The 15,316-nt window shown below is 46.5% G+C and overlaps 1 protein-coding gene across 1 annotated transcript in view; it reads left to right on the top strand.

The window, feature by feature from the left end:
• LOC142578253 (dachshund homolog 1-like) overlaps positions 1-15,316 on the top strand; it is a 43,714-nt gene that overhangs the window by 7,546 nt on the left and 20,852 nt on the right. Inside the window, exons 3-4 of the mRNA XM_075687653.1 lie at positions 13,432-13,598; positions 14,617-14,821. Coding sequence (XP_075543768.1) covers positions 13,432-13,598; positions 14,617-14,821 — 372 coding nt within the window. The remainder of the gene's footprint in view (positions 1-13,431; positions 13,599-14,616; positions 14,822-15,316) is intronic.

Genomic DNA, 15,316 nt, shown 5'->3' with positions numbered 1-15,316 from the left:
AGAGACATTGTTCAGCCCTCGTCGAGTCCTTGGGCGTCGCCGGTCGTGCCCGTCAAAAAGAAAGATGGCACGTGGCGTTTCTGCGTTGATTTCCGCCACCTAAACCTAATTACTAAAAAGGACGTTTACCCTTTACCACGAATCCACGACGCTCTTGATCGTCGTCACGTTGCCAAATACTTTTCTTCCATCGACCTTCGATTTGGTTATCGGAAGATTTCCGTCGATGAGCAAGAGCCAGAAAAGACCGCTTTCGTCCCTCCAGATGGCCTCTAGCAATTCAAGGTTATGCCGTTCGGTTTATGCAATGCCTCCGCCACGTTCGAACGGATGATAGACTCTCTGCTTCAAGGTTTCAAATGTTCAACTTGCCGCGATGTGTTACTATCTTGTGCACGGGCACCACACGCGCATTTCGCCAGTCAGCCGGTAGATCCGCAGGTGATATGGATGCGCGAAAAACGCATGCAAGGAATGGGGCGAGCATTTCCGCGCAGCGACGAAGGAACGCATTTGGAAGACCTTAAGGGCCAGGTGATGCTTTAGTCGTCACCTTAAGAAGCACAGTCACAACACCTTCTAGTGATACAATATCTTCGAGATCAGAGCACGATGCAGGGGTGTGACTGACTGTTTCAGAAGGGACGGAAAACACGCTGTGAAAATATAAGTTAAAATGTTTCGCAATGCTCTCCTTATCATCAATTCGAACACCATCGAGTTGTATTTCGTTAACAGACTTCCGATTCAAAAAGTCCCAGAACTTCTGAAATAATTCTTTGAAAACCTTTGGTAGGGTTTGTTGAAAATAATGCCATTTGGAACGTTTCAACGCCTCATTAAACGCCGTTCGAGTGGCTTTAACAATGTTTGTAGCGGATCCTCTTTTTTTTAAGGCGCTTAAGTTTTCTTTTTAGGTGTAAGACGTCTCTCGTTATCCAGGGATTTGATTTCTTTATTTTCTTAATTTTGTTTGGTACTAAATAATTGAGACAGTAAGTAGATATATATGTTTAAATTGAACCCAAAGCATATTAACATCTGAGCCTTGAAAGCTGCTGAATTTTAGTTCAAGGCAATCCAGGACACTCTCATCCCTGGCACGAGAAAATTCTTTTACTGAAACTATTTCATAGGGAGGAATACAAGGTTTTTCAAGGCTACACGCTAACAACAACATTGCATGATCAGAAATGCCGTGATTCGCAGAGACTGTATATTCTTCAATTGTCTTAGGAGCAAAAACAAGATCTAGGATTCAAGGGAATGAAAGATAAACTCAGGGGGGGGGGGGGGGGTGCGTAGGCTCTGTTACTACTTGTTGCACATCCAGGTTAAGCATAATATCAAGAAAGAATCCAACATCTTAACACTGATCTGTATTTGAAAATGGGTAATGCCAATCAACAGACGGTAAATTAATATCGCCAACAATGATTGCTTCTTTGCAAGAAAACGACCCTAAATGATCGCGTAGATCTCTCATAAATCGCTGCTCTATAAACCACGGACAACAATAAAACACGCCTTGAACAAAACAATTTCAAAGTAACACTTTCCTGGTTAACTATCTCACGTAGCAGTGATGTTCGAATGCCATATTTTATCAAGACAGCAACGCCACCGCCTCTAGTAGGACGGTCATGGCGAAATACCTGATATGAGCGTGGGAAAGCATCAACGTAAATTATGAGGTCGTCATGCCAGGTCTCCGTGATAACAACAACATGGGGATCGTAATCTAACAAGATGGCTTCAAGTTCTGTTGATTTGTCAACTATGCTATGCGCATCTATATTCAATAATTATAAGTTTATTATTAGAAGATAGTACAGGTCAGACCGTTTTAGAATTAGCACGAAAGAAAGGAACGTTTATCCTGGTTTGGGTGTCTTCGTCCCACATGAAGAGCTCCCCATTTACTCGCAGCTTGTCGTTAATAAATGAAACATTCTTTCCTTGTTGTTTTTCATCCTTAGCACTCGCACATAACAGTTTTCTCTTCTGCGGTGGCTCACGCGAGTAAACATTTTGGATGGATATTTTGTCCACTTAAGCTTGTGTGCGTTCTTAAACATGGTTTGCTTCTCATAATAATCCTGAAAATGAACTATACTTGGTATAGCGTTGCCAAGTCTGTCTAAGCGGAGAACTCTACCAATAGATACACAATATATCTGTAGCTTTGATGCAAAGAAGTAGTTTAGAACTTTTTGCTTTAAATCCGAGTCTTTATCATTAGGATCTTCCCGCATTCCAAAAATAACTGAATTAGAACGTCTACTGTGATCGGCCAGATCGGTTAAATTATATTCCAAGACCTTCGTTTGATTTTTTCAAGTGATTTGACCTGGGCAGTTTGTTTTTCTATTTCAAGAAAGCGTAAAGTAAGATGACACATTACTTTTTCCACGCTCTTTGACTGTTCGCTTAAGGCAGGCATTTATTCAGCTAATTTATTTTGCCCTGCCAGCAATTCCTTCAGCATTTCTGCTGTAGAAGGGCCTGAATTAGCCTCCACATCACCGCAAAGAAGTAGCGCACATACATAGAATGCATCATATGAAATCATAATACACTTTTGCGGGCACCGGCAGGACCAGAAGGCCACGATAATCACTACGAAAGCTGCTGTAGCTAGGACTAACCTGCACGAAGTCGAAATAGGGATTTCGTGACAACATGCCCCAGTCTTGTCTGCCGTATCCACTGAAGGTGTAGTTCTGTGGACGATCCTTCATAAGCAAGTCCGATGATGCAGTCGCAGTAGATGTCGCTGTCGTCCCAGCTTCAACGAAGAAAGGAGTTGCACCGTGAACTAGCTGAGCTGTGGTAGCACACGTGTCAGCACACGGACACATGTTAGTGACGAGGCAATATTCTGGATCAAGCCTTCCGGTGAGACCGAGCAGAAGAGCCTTCACGAAGTAGAAAAGGGAATTTCGTGACAACATGCCGCAGTACGGTCCTGTACCTGCATCAATTAATGCTTATGTTTCTCTCAAAAAGCCAGCATAAGCGCCTGTAAATCGTCCACAGGAAGGCTCTTTCGTTTGACTTTGAATGTTCTCCAAGAGGAAAGTGCTACACGAAGGCGATTGTTCGCAGCCGCGTTTTCTAACTTCACAAGCGTTGCTGACCCAGCTCCTTCGTCTCAGCTAGCCTGTCTCCAGAAAGGCTATTGTGTTGAGATTGCGTGGCCGCCTCTGATCTCCACTTCACGGTGCATTAAATGGGCTACGCATCAGCGTCTTGAAGTGTCTCAAAAGGAGACGTCAAGTTGATAAACTACAGTCCTTCGCTGATATCATTTGGACTTCGGCATTCGGACACTCCGCTCCCTCTGCAAAGTACCAGTTAGCGGTGCTGGAGCACTTGGATGCGGCTTACCAATGCCACCTAGAAGTCTATAGTGACCCATCAACCAATACAAACGCTGGCGAACACGCACCTGCGTACTGGATTCCTTGATAGGCACGGTGCCATGGTCCGATCGTCCAGACTACCCAGTCTCACCATCTGCAGTATGTACCGCGATATTCAAAGTCCCGTCAATTTAGGATTCGCCCTCCTCAGAACACTGTCCTAACGTACTTTAAATGTGTGCTTCCAGAAACCATTTTATGGATCTTCTTCCAACAAGTTTTGTCTGCAGTCGCTAGGGCTGCTTAATTCGCTCGGCCGGAAAAGGTTTTAACATCGGGTTCCCGTGAGGAACTCCCGAGGCTAAAATACCAACCGTCTATCCCGACCACCAGATGAACCCGCCGTGGTTGCTCAGTGGCTATGGTGTTGGGCTGCTGAGCACGAGGTCGCGGGATCGAATCGCGGCCACGGCGGCAGCATTCCGATGGGTACGAAAACACCACTGTGCTTAGACTTAGGTGCACGTTAAGGAACTCCAGGTGGTCGAAATTTCCGGAGTCCTCCACTACGGCGTGCCTCATAATCAGAAAGTGGTTTTGGCACGTAAAACCCCATAATTTAATAATTTAATTAAACCACCAGATGGAGGCAACACCGAGGAATAGAATCCAGAATGTGGCAGAAAAGTGCACCTTTTTGCTGACCGATACGTCCGAGTAAATCTGCAGGTGGTGCTGGTGTGCCGTGTCGAAATTTTCTGAAATAATGCGCAAGTTTCCACAGGTGGAACGGGCCATGCATTCACAAACTTTCTATTCCGGAGGTTATCTCTTCATTCGCTTGAGCACATGCGCCGTCCCAGACATGATAGCGATCCGTGTGCCGACGAGACCATACACAGCCGCGGTAATGACCAAATGCGCTCGGCACCTGCTCAAAAGGGGCTGTTTAACTAATATAGGTCCAGATCGCTTGTGGCTTTATATGAGGTTAGGGGGAGCTGTGTGATTACAAGCAAATGTTTCGCATGGCGTTACGGCTCGGCTATAGCGTATTGCTGTTAACTACGAGGTCGCAAGTTTGATGTCCAGCCGAGGCGGCCTCACTTCAAGGAACTCCTTCGGACCGCCAGGGTGGGCTAACTAATGATCAAACCACGCGCGTATGTATGTGTGTTTGTGTGTGGATCCATGCACGCATTACATAAGCCTTTTTTATTTTTCATGAAATATGTGAGTGGGGCGCTCTTATGATAAGAAAGCTATAAAAATGCAAAATCACTCAAAAATCATGAGTTGCCAGAGGAGCCTTGTGTAAGCGTTGTTTGGTGGTGATCATACCATCATGACGCACATTTATCAGGCTATCTCCTTTAGTTTGTGAATTAAGGCATGTGCTATCGCGCTCAATATGACTTGCAACACGGGCATGCACCCAAAATTTCGTTGTATATTAAAGATGAAAAGTGCTATTTTTCTTATAAACCAGTAATCGGAAGTAACGCTAACGGGTGTTCAGCAATGTTTTTGTCTAGGCGCTGCCATGCTACTACACGGGCACTGTATGACACCATGACAGCGCCTACAGGCGCAAGAAAAAAAGAAAAGCAGGTTCTTGTCTTACAATTCACTTGGAGCACGTTAGTATGTAACGGTATACAATGGCACCCTCCCCTCAGGCCTCAGACAAACATATTTATAAAACGTGGGTGGGTGGAGAGGGGAGGGGGTTGGTTCGGCAGGATGCCAACGTTCGCGTGCTACAGACTTTGGGTAAGGATAGAAAAAGTTAACAACAATGTCACCAGAAAGCAGTGTACCGGAAATGCCCAGCTCAAAAAATGTGCAGAAGTCGTGTCATGCATGAAATGGCATAAAAGTTCACTTACGCAGAATTGTGTGCCACCTCCAAGGAGACACAGAACAATGCTGTTCGGCTGCCCCCTCTATAATTGCCTCTTAAGAATACATCGGCTAGCCTGAAGACCAATAGGCAATCACTGGCTTTCCCAAGAACCAAACCTGCAAACTAACATTGCGCCTTCCTCCGTCTCCGTAATATCTGACAAGCTGTTCGTAGATTAATACAACCTCACAAGGCACCGTGCCTGTCACTCGTCATTTAATCAACTCTTGCCCCCCTTAAATTAAACGAGAGCAGATCACCCAACAAATGCCGCTTTAATTTTAATGCAGAAGCATGAGACACCCTGAGTAAATTGCTCTACAATTATGTTGCCATCAACCTTGTACAAAGACATAGAGATGGCGACAACACGCACAGAAATGTTTTATCGTCAAAAATAAAGTATGATTTGGCGGTCAGTTGCTGTAAAAACAAAGGAAAGGGGGCGTTAGAGACACAAAGTGTAGATTTTCGCAATATCTTGGTATACTAAAATAAAGGAGTCAATCATTAATCGAACGATCAACAATTGAGAAAGACATTTATGAGCTACATGTCGGTTGCTGCGAGATATTGCAGACCAAAGTGAAACACGAAAATAAGGAACTCTGGAGCGATCTTTGAGTTTCATCTACGTACTGGGACCCCAAGTTAAAAAGAAGGAGCTTCTTTTAGTTTTATATGACAAAGACTGATCCGTTGTATAAATAGATGCACACGCTCCTGCCTATACCTAACCAGCAGCATTTGAGCAAATAAGTTAATCGCGTTCCTACAGCCCAGTGAACATCAAAATTCCTCCATAATATGTCGACAGAAATTTCTTTGCTTCTTTTGAAAATGTGATGAGCGGAGATTAAGGTGGGGAATAGCAGTCTGAATGAGTCGAATTCATTTCTTTTTTTTTTTTTGCTATCGTAGTGGTAATGCGATAACTGTTCAGTGGTGACTGTTTAGAAACGCGTCTACGCTTAGGGAAAAAAAACTCCGCATACAGTGTGATCACACACGAGGTGGATCGAAGTTGTGAATGTTTTCACCGCGCATAAGAGTATGTCACCACGTCACGGCGTATGCGACGCCAACGTGTAATCAAATACAACACGCATGTGAGGTTAGTGCTACAACTGTTTTCTTTCAGTTGCGCTAGCAAAATGAAGCGTGAAAAACGGTGCAGTATGTTGATTACAATATAAGTGCTGTAGTTTCCTCCGCGAAGGGATCGCTTTGCTTCGACAGCATACGTTCGCGCACATAGATGAGGGAATAAGCGAGGAGAAGAGAAAAGAAGGAACTGCAGAGAGGTGTTGGGGGAACAAGACGTATTCGATTAGCGACCTGGCAATTAGTGGCGGCGACAGCGTTGGTTCCCGTGTACCGCAGAACGAATGTTGTTTCCAACCGCTGCGCTGTTTCAATGGTTTCTCTCAGTGAGTCGCGCTCGTGCTCCTGCCAACAGACCGCACGTGTAGTCACGTGTCTAAAAGAAAAGAGACAGTGAGAAGGACCGCGAAGTTTAACGGACGGTGTGCGTGTGCAGCAGGTTTGCAGTGTTCGTTGAGCTTCCTTTGCATAACAGTAGCATTTTAATGCTACGATTCCGAAGTTATAAGAGAACAGCCGTTCTGTCAACGCATTCATGAGGAAACTGCGTGAGTCATTTGTAATGCGAGTTTTCTTATTGCACTTTGTTTGCAGTCATTGTTACTTCTTAATATAGAATCGTGCATTTTAATTCTCTTGTAGAACTTCAGCGATTGCACTGAGCCGAGCACGTTTTCACGTCCTTTCGTTCGTGCGCCGCACCCAGTACTTGAAATTGCGGGGTTTCTCTCAATCCGTAACCACAGTTTTCTTTTGCCTGTTGTTTCTCGGACCTCTCTGAATTTATTCAATTAAAAATGATTCTGCGCTTGAGCAGTTGGAATCACCAGATTCACTCTCCCGATCTTTTTGCCTCGACTTGTTGTGAAACCCAATTTTATATGAGCATCAATCAATCAATCAATCAATCAATCAATCAATCAATCAATCAATCAATCAATCAATCAATCAATCAATCAATCAATCAATCAATGCACCAACATTCTGCCTCATTTTCTGCTGTTAACAGGCTCTGTTCGTACGCACAAAGCTATCACTTTAGCACCATCTGCGTTCGCAATATTCGTTGATGTCCTTCGTTCTACAATAAATTATCATTTATGTCTCGCGCTTTGCCGGAACGTTGCACCTAGGTACACCATTTTCGCCAAGCGTGGAATTCAGTCCTTTACTTTGACAAAAAAAAAAACCTTCTCATGAGACAACACAGATCCCTCAGTCGTCGCAAGAATGGGGATGTTTTCCGAAATCGGGCGAGACACGGTAATTAAAATAGAGATTTCCATATCGGTTTGTCAGAACCTTGAGAGTGCATTTACCAAAAATTACAGTGTGAGGTGCTTACTTGTACACGTGCCGCGAGGGCTTAGCGGCTAAGGCCTGCTGCTGAGCACTAGAAGTCGCCGGTTCGAATGCCAGCGGCCACATGCATTCCCATGCAAAAGCGCTCGTGCGTACTTAGGGGATCGAAATTAATCCGGAGCCTGTCACAACGGCGTCTCTCATAGTGCTGCTGGAGTTGCCCTGGGACGTCGAACCCGGTAATTTGCAATTATGCCCTTACTCCTGTTCGTCGTGTACAGATCATCCAGCCACACTTGACCAGTGAGGACAACGTCGACATAGGCTTTGCGCACACATCAGCGATGAAGTGGCGCTCGCCGTCCCCGAGCAGTGAGCTCCTTATCCTGAATATGTGCTGCCATCGTGGATTTTTTGCCAGTAACTCGCCATGAAGCAAATTTTCATTTATCTCGTTCCTCGTTGTTATCTTATGTCTCCGCTGACCGCGGTCATCGGATGAACCGGCGCTATCGGGCAAATTTCGCCCAGTTTAACGTCGCGCGGCGGCAGAGCGGAGCTCGAAACAAGCCTCTGACAAAACACTTCCCCGCAAGGCAGTGAAAGATGCTACCTCACGTCGCCCGAGCTCCTTACAGATTGACTAATGAGAAAGGAGACAGGCGCAATTTGCCCGCCGACAATTTATAACTCCGGACTCTCTCGATCGTCTTCAGCAAAGAAGCCCCGCATAGCGCACAGCCTCCGCGTTCAACCCCTTATTAATATCTTTCTTCCTTCTTGTTCCTTTCCGTTCGCCATCATCCTTCGTCGCGGCTGTCTTTTCAAGTCGGGGTTTTTCAAGTCAGAGCCGGGACGCCGCAAAGCGGAGCAGCGTCAAGCGTGGTCGCCGCCCGAGACGAGCCTCCACCTTTACGCGCGCAGCTTCGCAGAGTGGAGGAGACGACAAGCAATTCTCATTTTAATCGGAAAGGCGAACCAAAGCGCGCGAAAAGTAAAATAACCGAGAAACGAGCTCGGCGTACGAGTAAAAATACTGCCTCGACAAGGCAACAAGACAAGTCTAAAAGTCAGGGAGGACTTTCAACGACTTGGGAGGACAATTATGAGAAGAGAGAGCGACAATTCTCTCTTCCCGTTTCTTCTTCTTCTTTTTTTTATCTAGTGCCGGCAGCTGCACTTGCACCACGGAGAGGATGGATTCGCCACGCCCCACTCCCCATTGCCCCTTATAAATGCCTTCGCCGCCCTCTTTTTTTTAACTCGACGACTGGAGGAACCCCAGAACTTACAGCTCCGTCGTCCTGGTACGCGCTGCACTGGAAGGGCCAGCGAGACAAAGGCCAAGCACACGGGAGGCCCTATGCGCCACCCGCGCCGGCCGCCCGCCCGTGGGAGCGCGAAGCGCGCTCCTCGACGGTTGCCTCGACTTTTCGTGGGTGCCTTCTCGCCGCGCGACAGCACGAATAAAACGATCCCATCATTAGAGAGGGGGGAACCACCGCGCTCTAATGAGACGGCGGCTCCCAGTAGGCCAGATCAAACAGCCGGCGCCGTCGGGCGTCTCCTAGAAAGGATTGGAATAAGAAAGAGCGAAAGGAGGGGGATGGCGATGCTGATGAACGTGCACGACACCGTGGCGCTAAGAGTGGCGACGGCCGTGGGGAGACTCTGCGCTAAATTTCCAGCTCTGACCAGATCGTTTCAATTCGTGCGGCAATGAAACAATGGCGGCGGCTATGTGGCATCCAGCGGATTCCATATACCTCTGGGGCCGTATTCACAAATCCCTTTATTCATAAATGTATTTTTTGGCCATGGATTGGTCGCGTTCGTTGTTATTGTGTTCGACATCAGGATTGGCTGGAATTCGATCTTTACAATATTTCTAGCGCAAGAGGTTCTTATGAATATGGGCCCAGATTTTTTGACGTGAAACGTCTTTAGAAATCCGGACAGGGGGCGTCGCTTGCTAAAACCATATGTAACGAAAACGTGTTATACTATTATCTGTTATATCTTTGCAACCGTATTATCCACACACCATAATTTAGTATCGTTGTGTAGAGGAACGAAGCCATTACTCGATCATGCATGCGTCCTGTGCGTATGATGCAAGCGTAGCTAAATAGCCTCTCGCTCAGCGTTCACAGAAGCACAACTTGCCAGTACGTTAGTCGATCCTAGCGGAGTGAGCTCGTTTGAGAGAGCGCACTAGGTCACAAATTTGATAAATTAAACGTACCGGTACAATGTATCTACAAAGGTGCAATTTGTTGCAGAAATGTCACGTTCGCTTGGCTACGGTCCGCTGCGTACGACACGTAGGGTCTAGAAACGGTGTGAAGACACTCGGGCAGCACGATAAAGGGACATCCAACCCTTTTGGTTTCGGCGGAAAGTTTGCATCTCCATAGGGAGCACAAGCGCAGGAGCATGAGGCAAGCGCACGAGCCCCAACTATCTAAGGTTACGGCGGGCTCGAATGGTACAGGGCCCTTTCGCGCGCCACCAGTAGAGCGGTCATTTCTTTGCTCCCTTGTGCCCAAACACACTGTGCAAAACAATTAGGCCCACTAAGAATAGGGAACGAGCAAGACTGCCAAATTAGACCGTGAGATCACCCCCCCCCCCCTATCTGAAACATAAGTTAGGCATGTAAGCTTTCTAATGTACGAATAAATGCCACTTGTGCGTTTGGTAATGTCATTTCTGTAACTTAGTGCCCATACACGCTCTGCAGAACACAAGAGATTTCGCGTGTCCCACTGCAGCTGCGTTCCTGTTGCAACCTACCGGACTTTCTTTATCACCATCAAATATCATCGCATGGCACTCACGTGATGATAACTATATGAAAATCTTAGGTGATAAGATGTTCATCAGCTGAGACAAGACTCCAGAAACCTGGCAGGCGCAGAAAAGAAGACTCCTGACTTTCTTTGCGATACTGGGCCCGTATACACAATAAATGTTCTTACGCTAGAACTGCTGTAAGGGACGATGCCAACCAATCATGACATCTGCCATATTATTAGCGAAGGCGACCGGACAGTGACAGACAACACTTACGAGCAAAAACTTTCGCTGATGCGACTTCTGGCCTTGACTCAAAGCTTTGGCACTGCTTTCGACACCAGTATGTGCGGTAATGACATAATCTAAGCTCCGCTAATTAGAAACTTTGGAAGAGACGCAAAGAGGGCACGAGAGGCCTAATGCGCCAAGCTTTTCGTTCGTAACTGCTGCTTGACTTCGCCCGGTCACGTTCGCTAATAATACGTACGTCATCATAATTGCCTGGCATTTTCTCTTACAATCAGCCTTCGTGTAATAGCTTTTTTTTTCAAATACGAGTAGAGATGTATAGCAAATGGTTTTGTTGTACATTTTGTGTCTTCCTTGCATCTCGTACGAAGTCCTCGATTAGCTTAAGTCAAGTTGTCTGGTTAGAAAAGAAAGGTTTATTGTCTGTACAATGCACTGATTAGCAAGGTAGACCTGCACAGATATAATATAATGCGGCAAACAGAACTAAAACGAAACAGAGTATTAAGGGAACGGACGACAGGGACACTCCCTAATTTTGCAGTACATATCACATATATCGCGCGTATAATGCGGAGCGAACTGCTGTAGCCGGAACCGAAAGCACTTTAGGTTTCATAAAGGGAGACAAAGGAAATAAAATTCAGACCATAATAAATTAAGGGTGCCTTCTTGTATAGGAACAATTCCCCACAAGAATGGCAGGTCATCAAAACTGAGAGTTGGGCGAGTTGGTGTGGTTCCATCTTAACGAAAAAGTGCGCAAGAAAGACGTAGACTTTTCTCTTCTACGTCTTTTTCGCGCACTTTTTCGTTAAAATGCTAGGTCAAGTGAATGCGATGAATGATATTGTGAACTTCACGATGAAGTCCTTCTACAGTCGGCATTAGTGGCGTCAAAAGCTACGGTTGTCATATGTAGTACGTGCAACTAGCGAAAAACTACGTACGAGTATGTATGTATGTATGTAGTTGACTGAGGCAAAATGCTTGATAACTAGCTTCGCGTTACATCAGATCAGTTTTCCACAAATGGCTGTTTATGCTTTATAGTGTGCGCTTCTAAGCTCTCTATCTAACTAGTGGCATAGACATAAAGTTTTCTTTAAAAGTAGGGGGGGGGGGGGGGCGGTGAACGCACTTGACTGGGGACGGGCAGTATAATGGGTATGGAGGGGGCTGGGTAGGCCGCATACTAACGCAGAAATATCGGGGGGTGGCAGGGTGGGGGGGGGGGGGTGAGCGAGCGTTAGAAACAAAGACCCACCGAGGCCAAGTTTACTGGTACAGATGGTCGGATGGATTGGTGGTCGCATAGCCTTCGAGAAGTTGAGAATAAGTCAGTCAGCTAGTACATAAATTCTATGGGGCTCTCTAAAGTGAAGAAAGTTTCACGGAAGGGTTATATGTAGACTCAACGCACATGTTCGCATCTATATGAAGCGAAGCTTTAGTAAAGCGTTTAATTAAATACTTTACAACTATATGGCGATGCGTAGCATTCTGTTTACTTTCATTTTATGGAACGAGTAATGGAATGCTATGTTTATCTACTATAAATGTCGCAATTTTATTGTCATGCAATTTTTGTCCCAAGCTATGTCGAAATTCGAACTCCAGTGCAATTGGATGCACAGTCTGAGACGTAGACGCAGCGATGTCACACAGAGACGAAGGCAACGTACGGTGCTTGTTGAGGGAAGGGTGGTGATGAAAGGAGAATGCACAGAAAGCTACGACACATATCAGGGAACAAGTAGGGATTCTGTACTTCTTATGTCACAGTGGGACGTACCATTCGAGAGGATTGGCAAGGAACGGGCATACGTACCTCTAGAGGCACATACCGAATGACTAAATAAAAAGAAATAAAGCAAATAGAACAATCCGTGAAACATAACTCACCGTCCTATTGACAAATCGGTGTTCTTTAGAGACGTGAGCCGACATCTTATGTCGAGGCATTATCTTGTGGGAAGGTAATATCATGGATAATATAATTATTATTGGCATATTTCATCGACCTACAAGGGTTGTTTAAGCCACCAAGCTGGCAGTTTCTGATTTCATGTAAACTTTGCATATAGAGACACAAGTACGTCTGCCGAGGTCACGAGTGACCCAACAGCACCCAGCAACCAGGGGTCCACGCGAAAGCCGGGACAGCAGACAAAGAAAGCTTGTCTTTAAATATAAAAGCACGCGCACACGCGCTAACACATACATGCGCCATAATGTACTCACGCGAAAGTTATTTACAGAGCCCTATTGAGGCTTTTATCCAACAGGAATGTCGTACGCGCATTAGTGAGGCGCAGTGCAGACGCTGTACAATTGCCGCCGTCCCAGGACGCCCTGCAGCTGTAGTCGCCGGTCGTGTCGCATGTTCAGGTTATTCGCAAAGCTTACGCACAGGGTATGTGAATTACAAGAGACGAAAGGTGAAATAAAGTATCGAGTAATTCGAGCGTCGCCCACTGTTAAAGCTGAAAATGGGGCGACATGCGCTGCACGCTCGTTAATTTGGTACGTGCACGTTGGCAGACCAAGCCAGCTCGCGGCTCGACATAACAGTGCGTCTTCGCCTCACCACTACTAACATTTCAAAAGCACGTGGCACCTCCTTGAATCGTTTATTCATCAAAGTTGTTGTTTTTTTATGTTAGTGCACACCTTAGCTTCGACGACGACTGCCTGTGCTTTCAGCTCGCGACCGGGGCGCCCGCCTAAGCGTTCCGGCATCCTGCTGGGCCTCGCGGGCGCCGCGCAGCACCACCAGGCGGCATCGGCGATGCCCGTCTTGCAGGCCATCAAGAAGATGCGGCCAGACGGGGACTTCGCGTCCGCCTACGCCAATGGAGAGGCTGTCTACGGTAAGAGAGAAAGTGAGACCTCGTGATTAGCGTCGCGATTGTCCCTCACTCAACCATCTGCTGAAGTCAAGGGTCTGACGGAATCCCGTCTTGTCAGGATGGTACACGACGAAAATTAGATGGTAATTAGTACCTTCTGCTGGTGACTCAATGTGCGCCCTGTTGTTGACGGTCAGAGTGGCAGTACATATGAAGCAGCAGACAATGAAGCCAGAGAAGGAAGCATAAGGGAAATTAACGGTTCTGTTTAACTGAAAGCTAGAGCTAATAAAGGAAAGGAGAAATGAGAGCGGACGAAAAGTCAACTTGCCGCAGGTGGGAGTCAAACTCACGTCTTTTGCATGACCCCAATGGTTTATTCTGTTTGTGTTGGTCCATTCTCTCTTCACTTTACTGACGACCCCGATCCACCTGATTTGTGCCCTATCCCGTGTTACTCCGTCTTACTTGGACACAACCAAACATTATTTCGCCTTGGGCATTTTTGGCTATATTTCATAGTTTCTAACTCTTTTTGTTGATATGAAACCTCGATGAATAAAAATATAACCTTACAATGTCTCGTGCAGCTTTGTGACACTTTTTATTATTTCATTTCATCAACAAGGTTTTATATTCATATAAGGTTAGCAAAGAAAAATTGTTAATTAACCTTAAAGATGAGTTGAAATGCAATATAGAGCTTTGCAAGAATTTTGATCACTGGTAGACTTCCCGCGGTGCGGACAGAAATCTAGCAGCATGAGACGAATAAAAAGAAACAGGGAAAGCGACAAAGCAATAGATAATGCAGCTAAACGCGACCACGAAATTTAGGGCGTACTCTCGCAAGTTTTGCAAAACAGGGACCGAACTCTCAAAACTTTTCGTTCGTAAGTGCTGCTTGCCATTGGGCGGCCGCCTGCGCGAGTATTATGTTCAACATGATGATTTGCTGTGATTCGGTCTTGCGACCAATTGTAGTATAAGTACTTTCGTTTTCTTTGCTTTCCTTTTCTATTTCCAAATACGGTCCCAGACGACTCGGTGGACAAGACCACCCTGCTGCTGAACTGTCTGCGGCAACAGATGGCCGATCCACTGGGCCGTGGCCAGGGCCAGCTGGGCGCCCAACCGCTGCTGGCAAACGGGAGGCCGGAGAGCGCGGGTAGCCGCCACGATGCCGCCTCGACGCCGTCGCTCGAGCACCAGCGCCCGACGACCGTCCCTCCCTCGCACAAAACGTGAGTGTGCGGCGCTGCTGTGACGTGTTGAATGTTGCGTTTCTGATTGGTCTTCGCCCGCAGCGAGTTCTTTCGGCTCTCTATGATGTCCGTTCCTCCCGCTCGTATACCGCACTTAATGGGAACTTGTGCAGCTCGCACAGTTGGGCGAAGGGCAGCGAAGTGCACGGGACATGCGCCGACTCTCAACTGACTTTTATTTGGAAGCTCGCGAAGAAATAAAACTAATGGCGCGTGGTTAAAAAAAACACCTGGAACAAACCGGAACGTTTGCGAACTTGAGAGCGCACGATCAAGAACCCCCGCGCACCACTGGCACTCTATCTTAGGCTGCCGCCACGTGCTGAGCAAATATTCAAATTCTTTGTCCCGGAGCCGCATTGATGATTGGCTCACGCAGCCTTCTACTTTCGATCTCACGGCCAGCGCACGTCTTTTGTATTTCTTTGCCCTTGTTCCAACTGTGAGGGCCAGCACAAATTTCAACATGAACGC

Source organism: Dermacentor variabilis, chromosome 4 (assembly GCF_050947875.1).
Source record: "Dermacentor variabilis isolate Ectoservices chromosome 4, ASM5094787v1, whole genome shotgun sequence".
Classification (NCBI taxonomy): Eukaryota; Metazoa; Arthropoda; class Arachnida; order Ixodida; family Ixodidae; genus Dermacentor; species Dermacentor variabilis.
The sequence above is the reverse complement of the archived record's forward strand: the minus strand, read 5'-3'. Positions and strand labels throughout refer to the sequence as shown.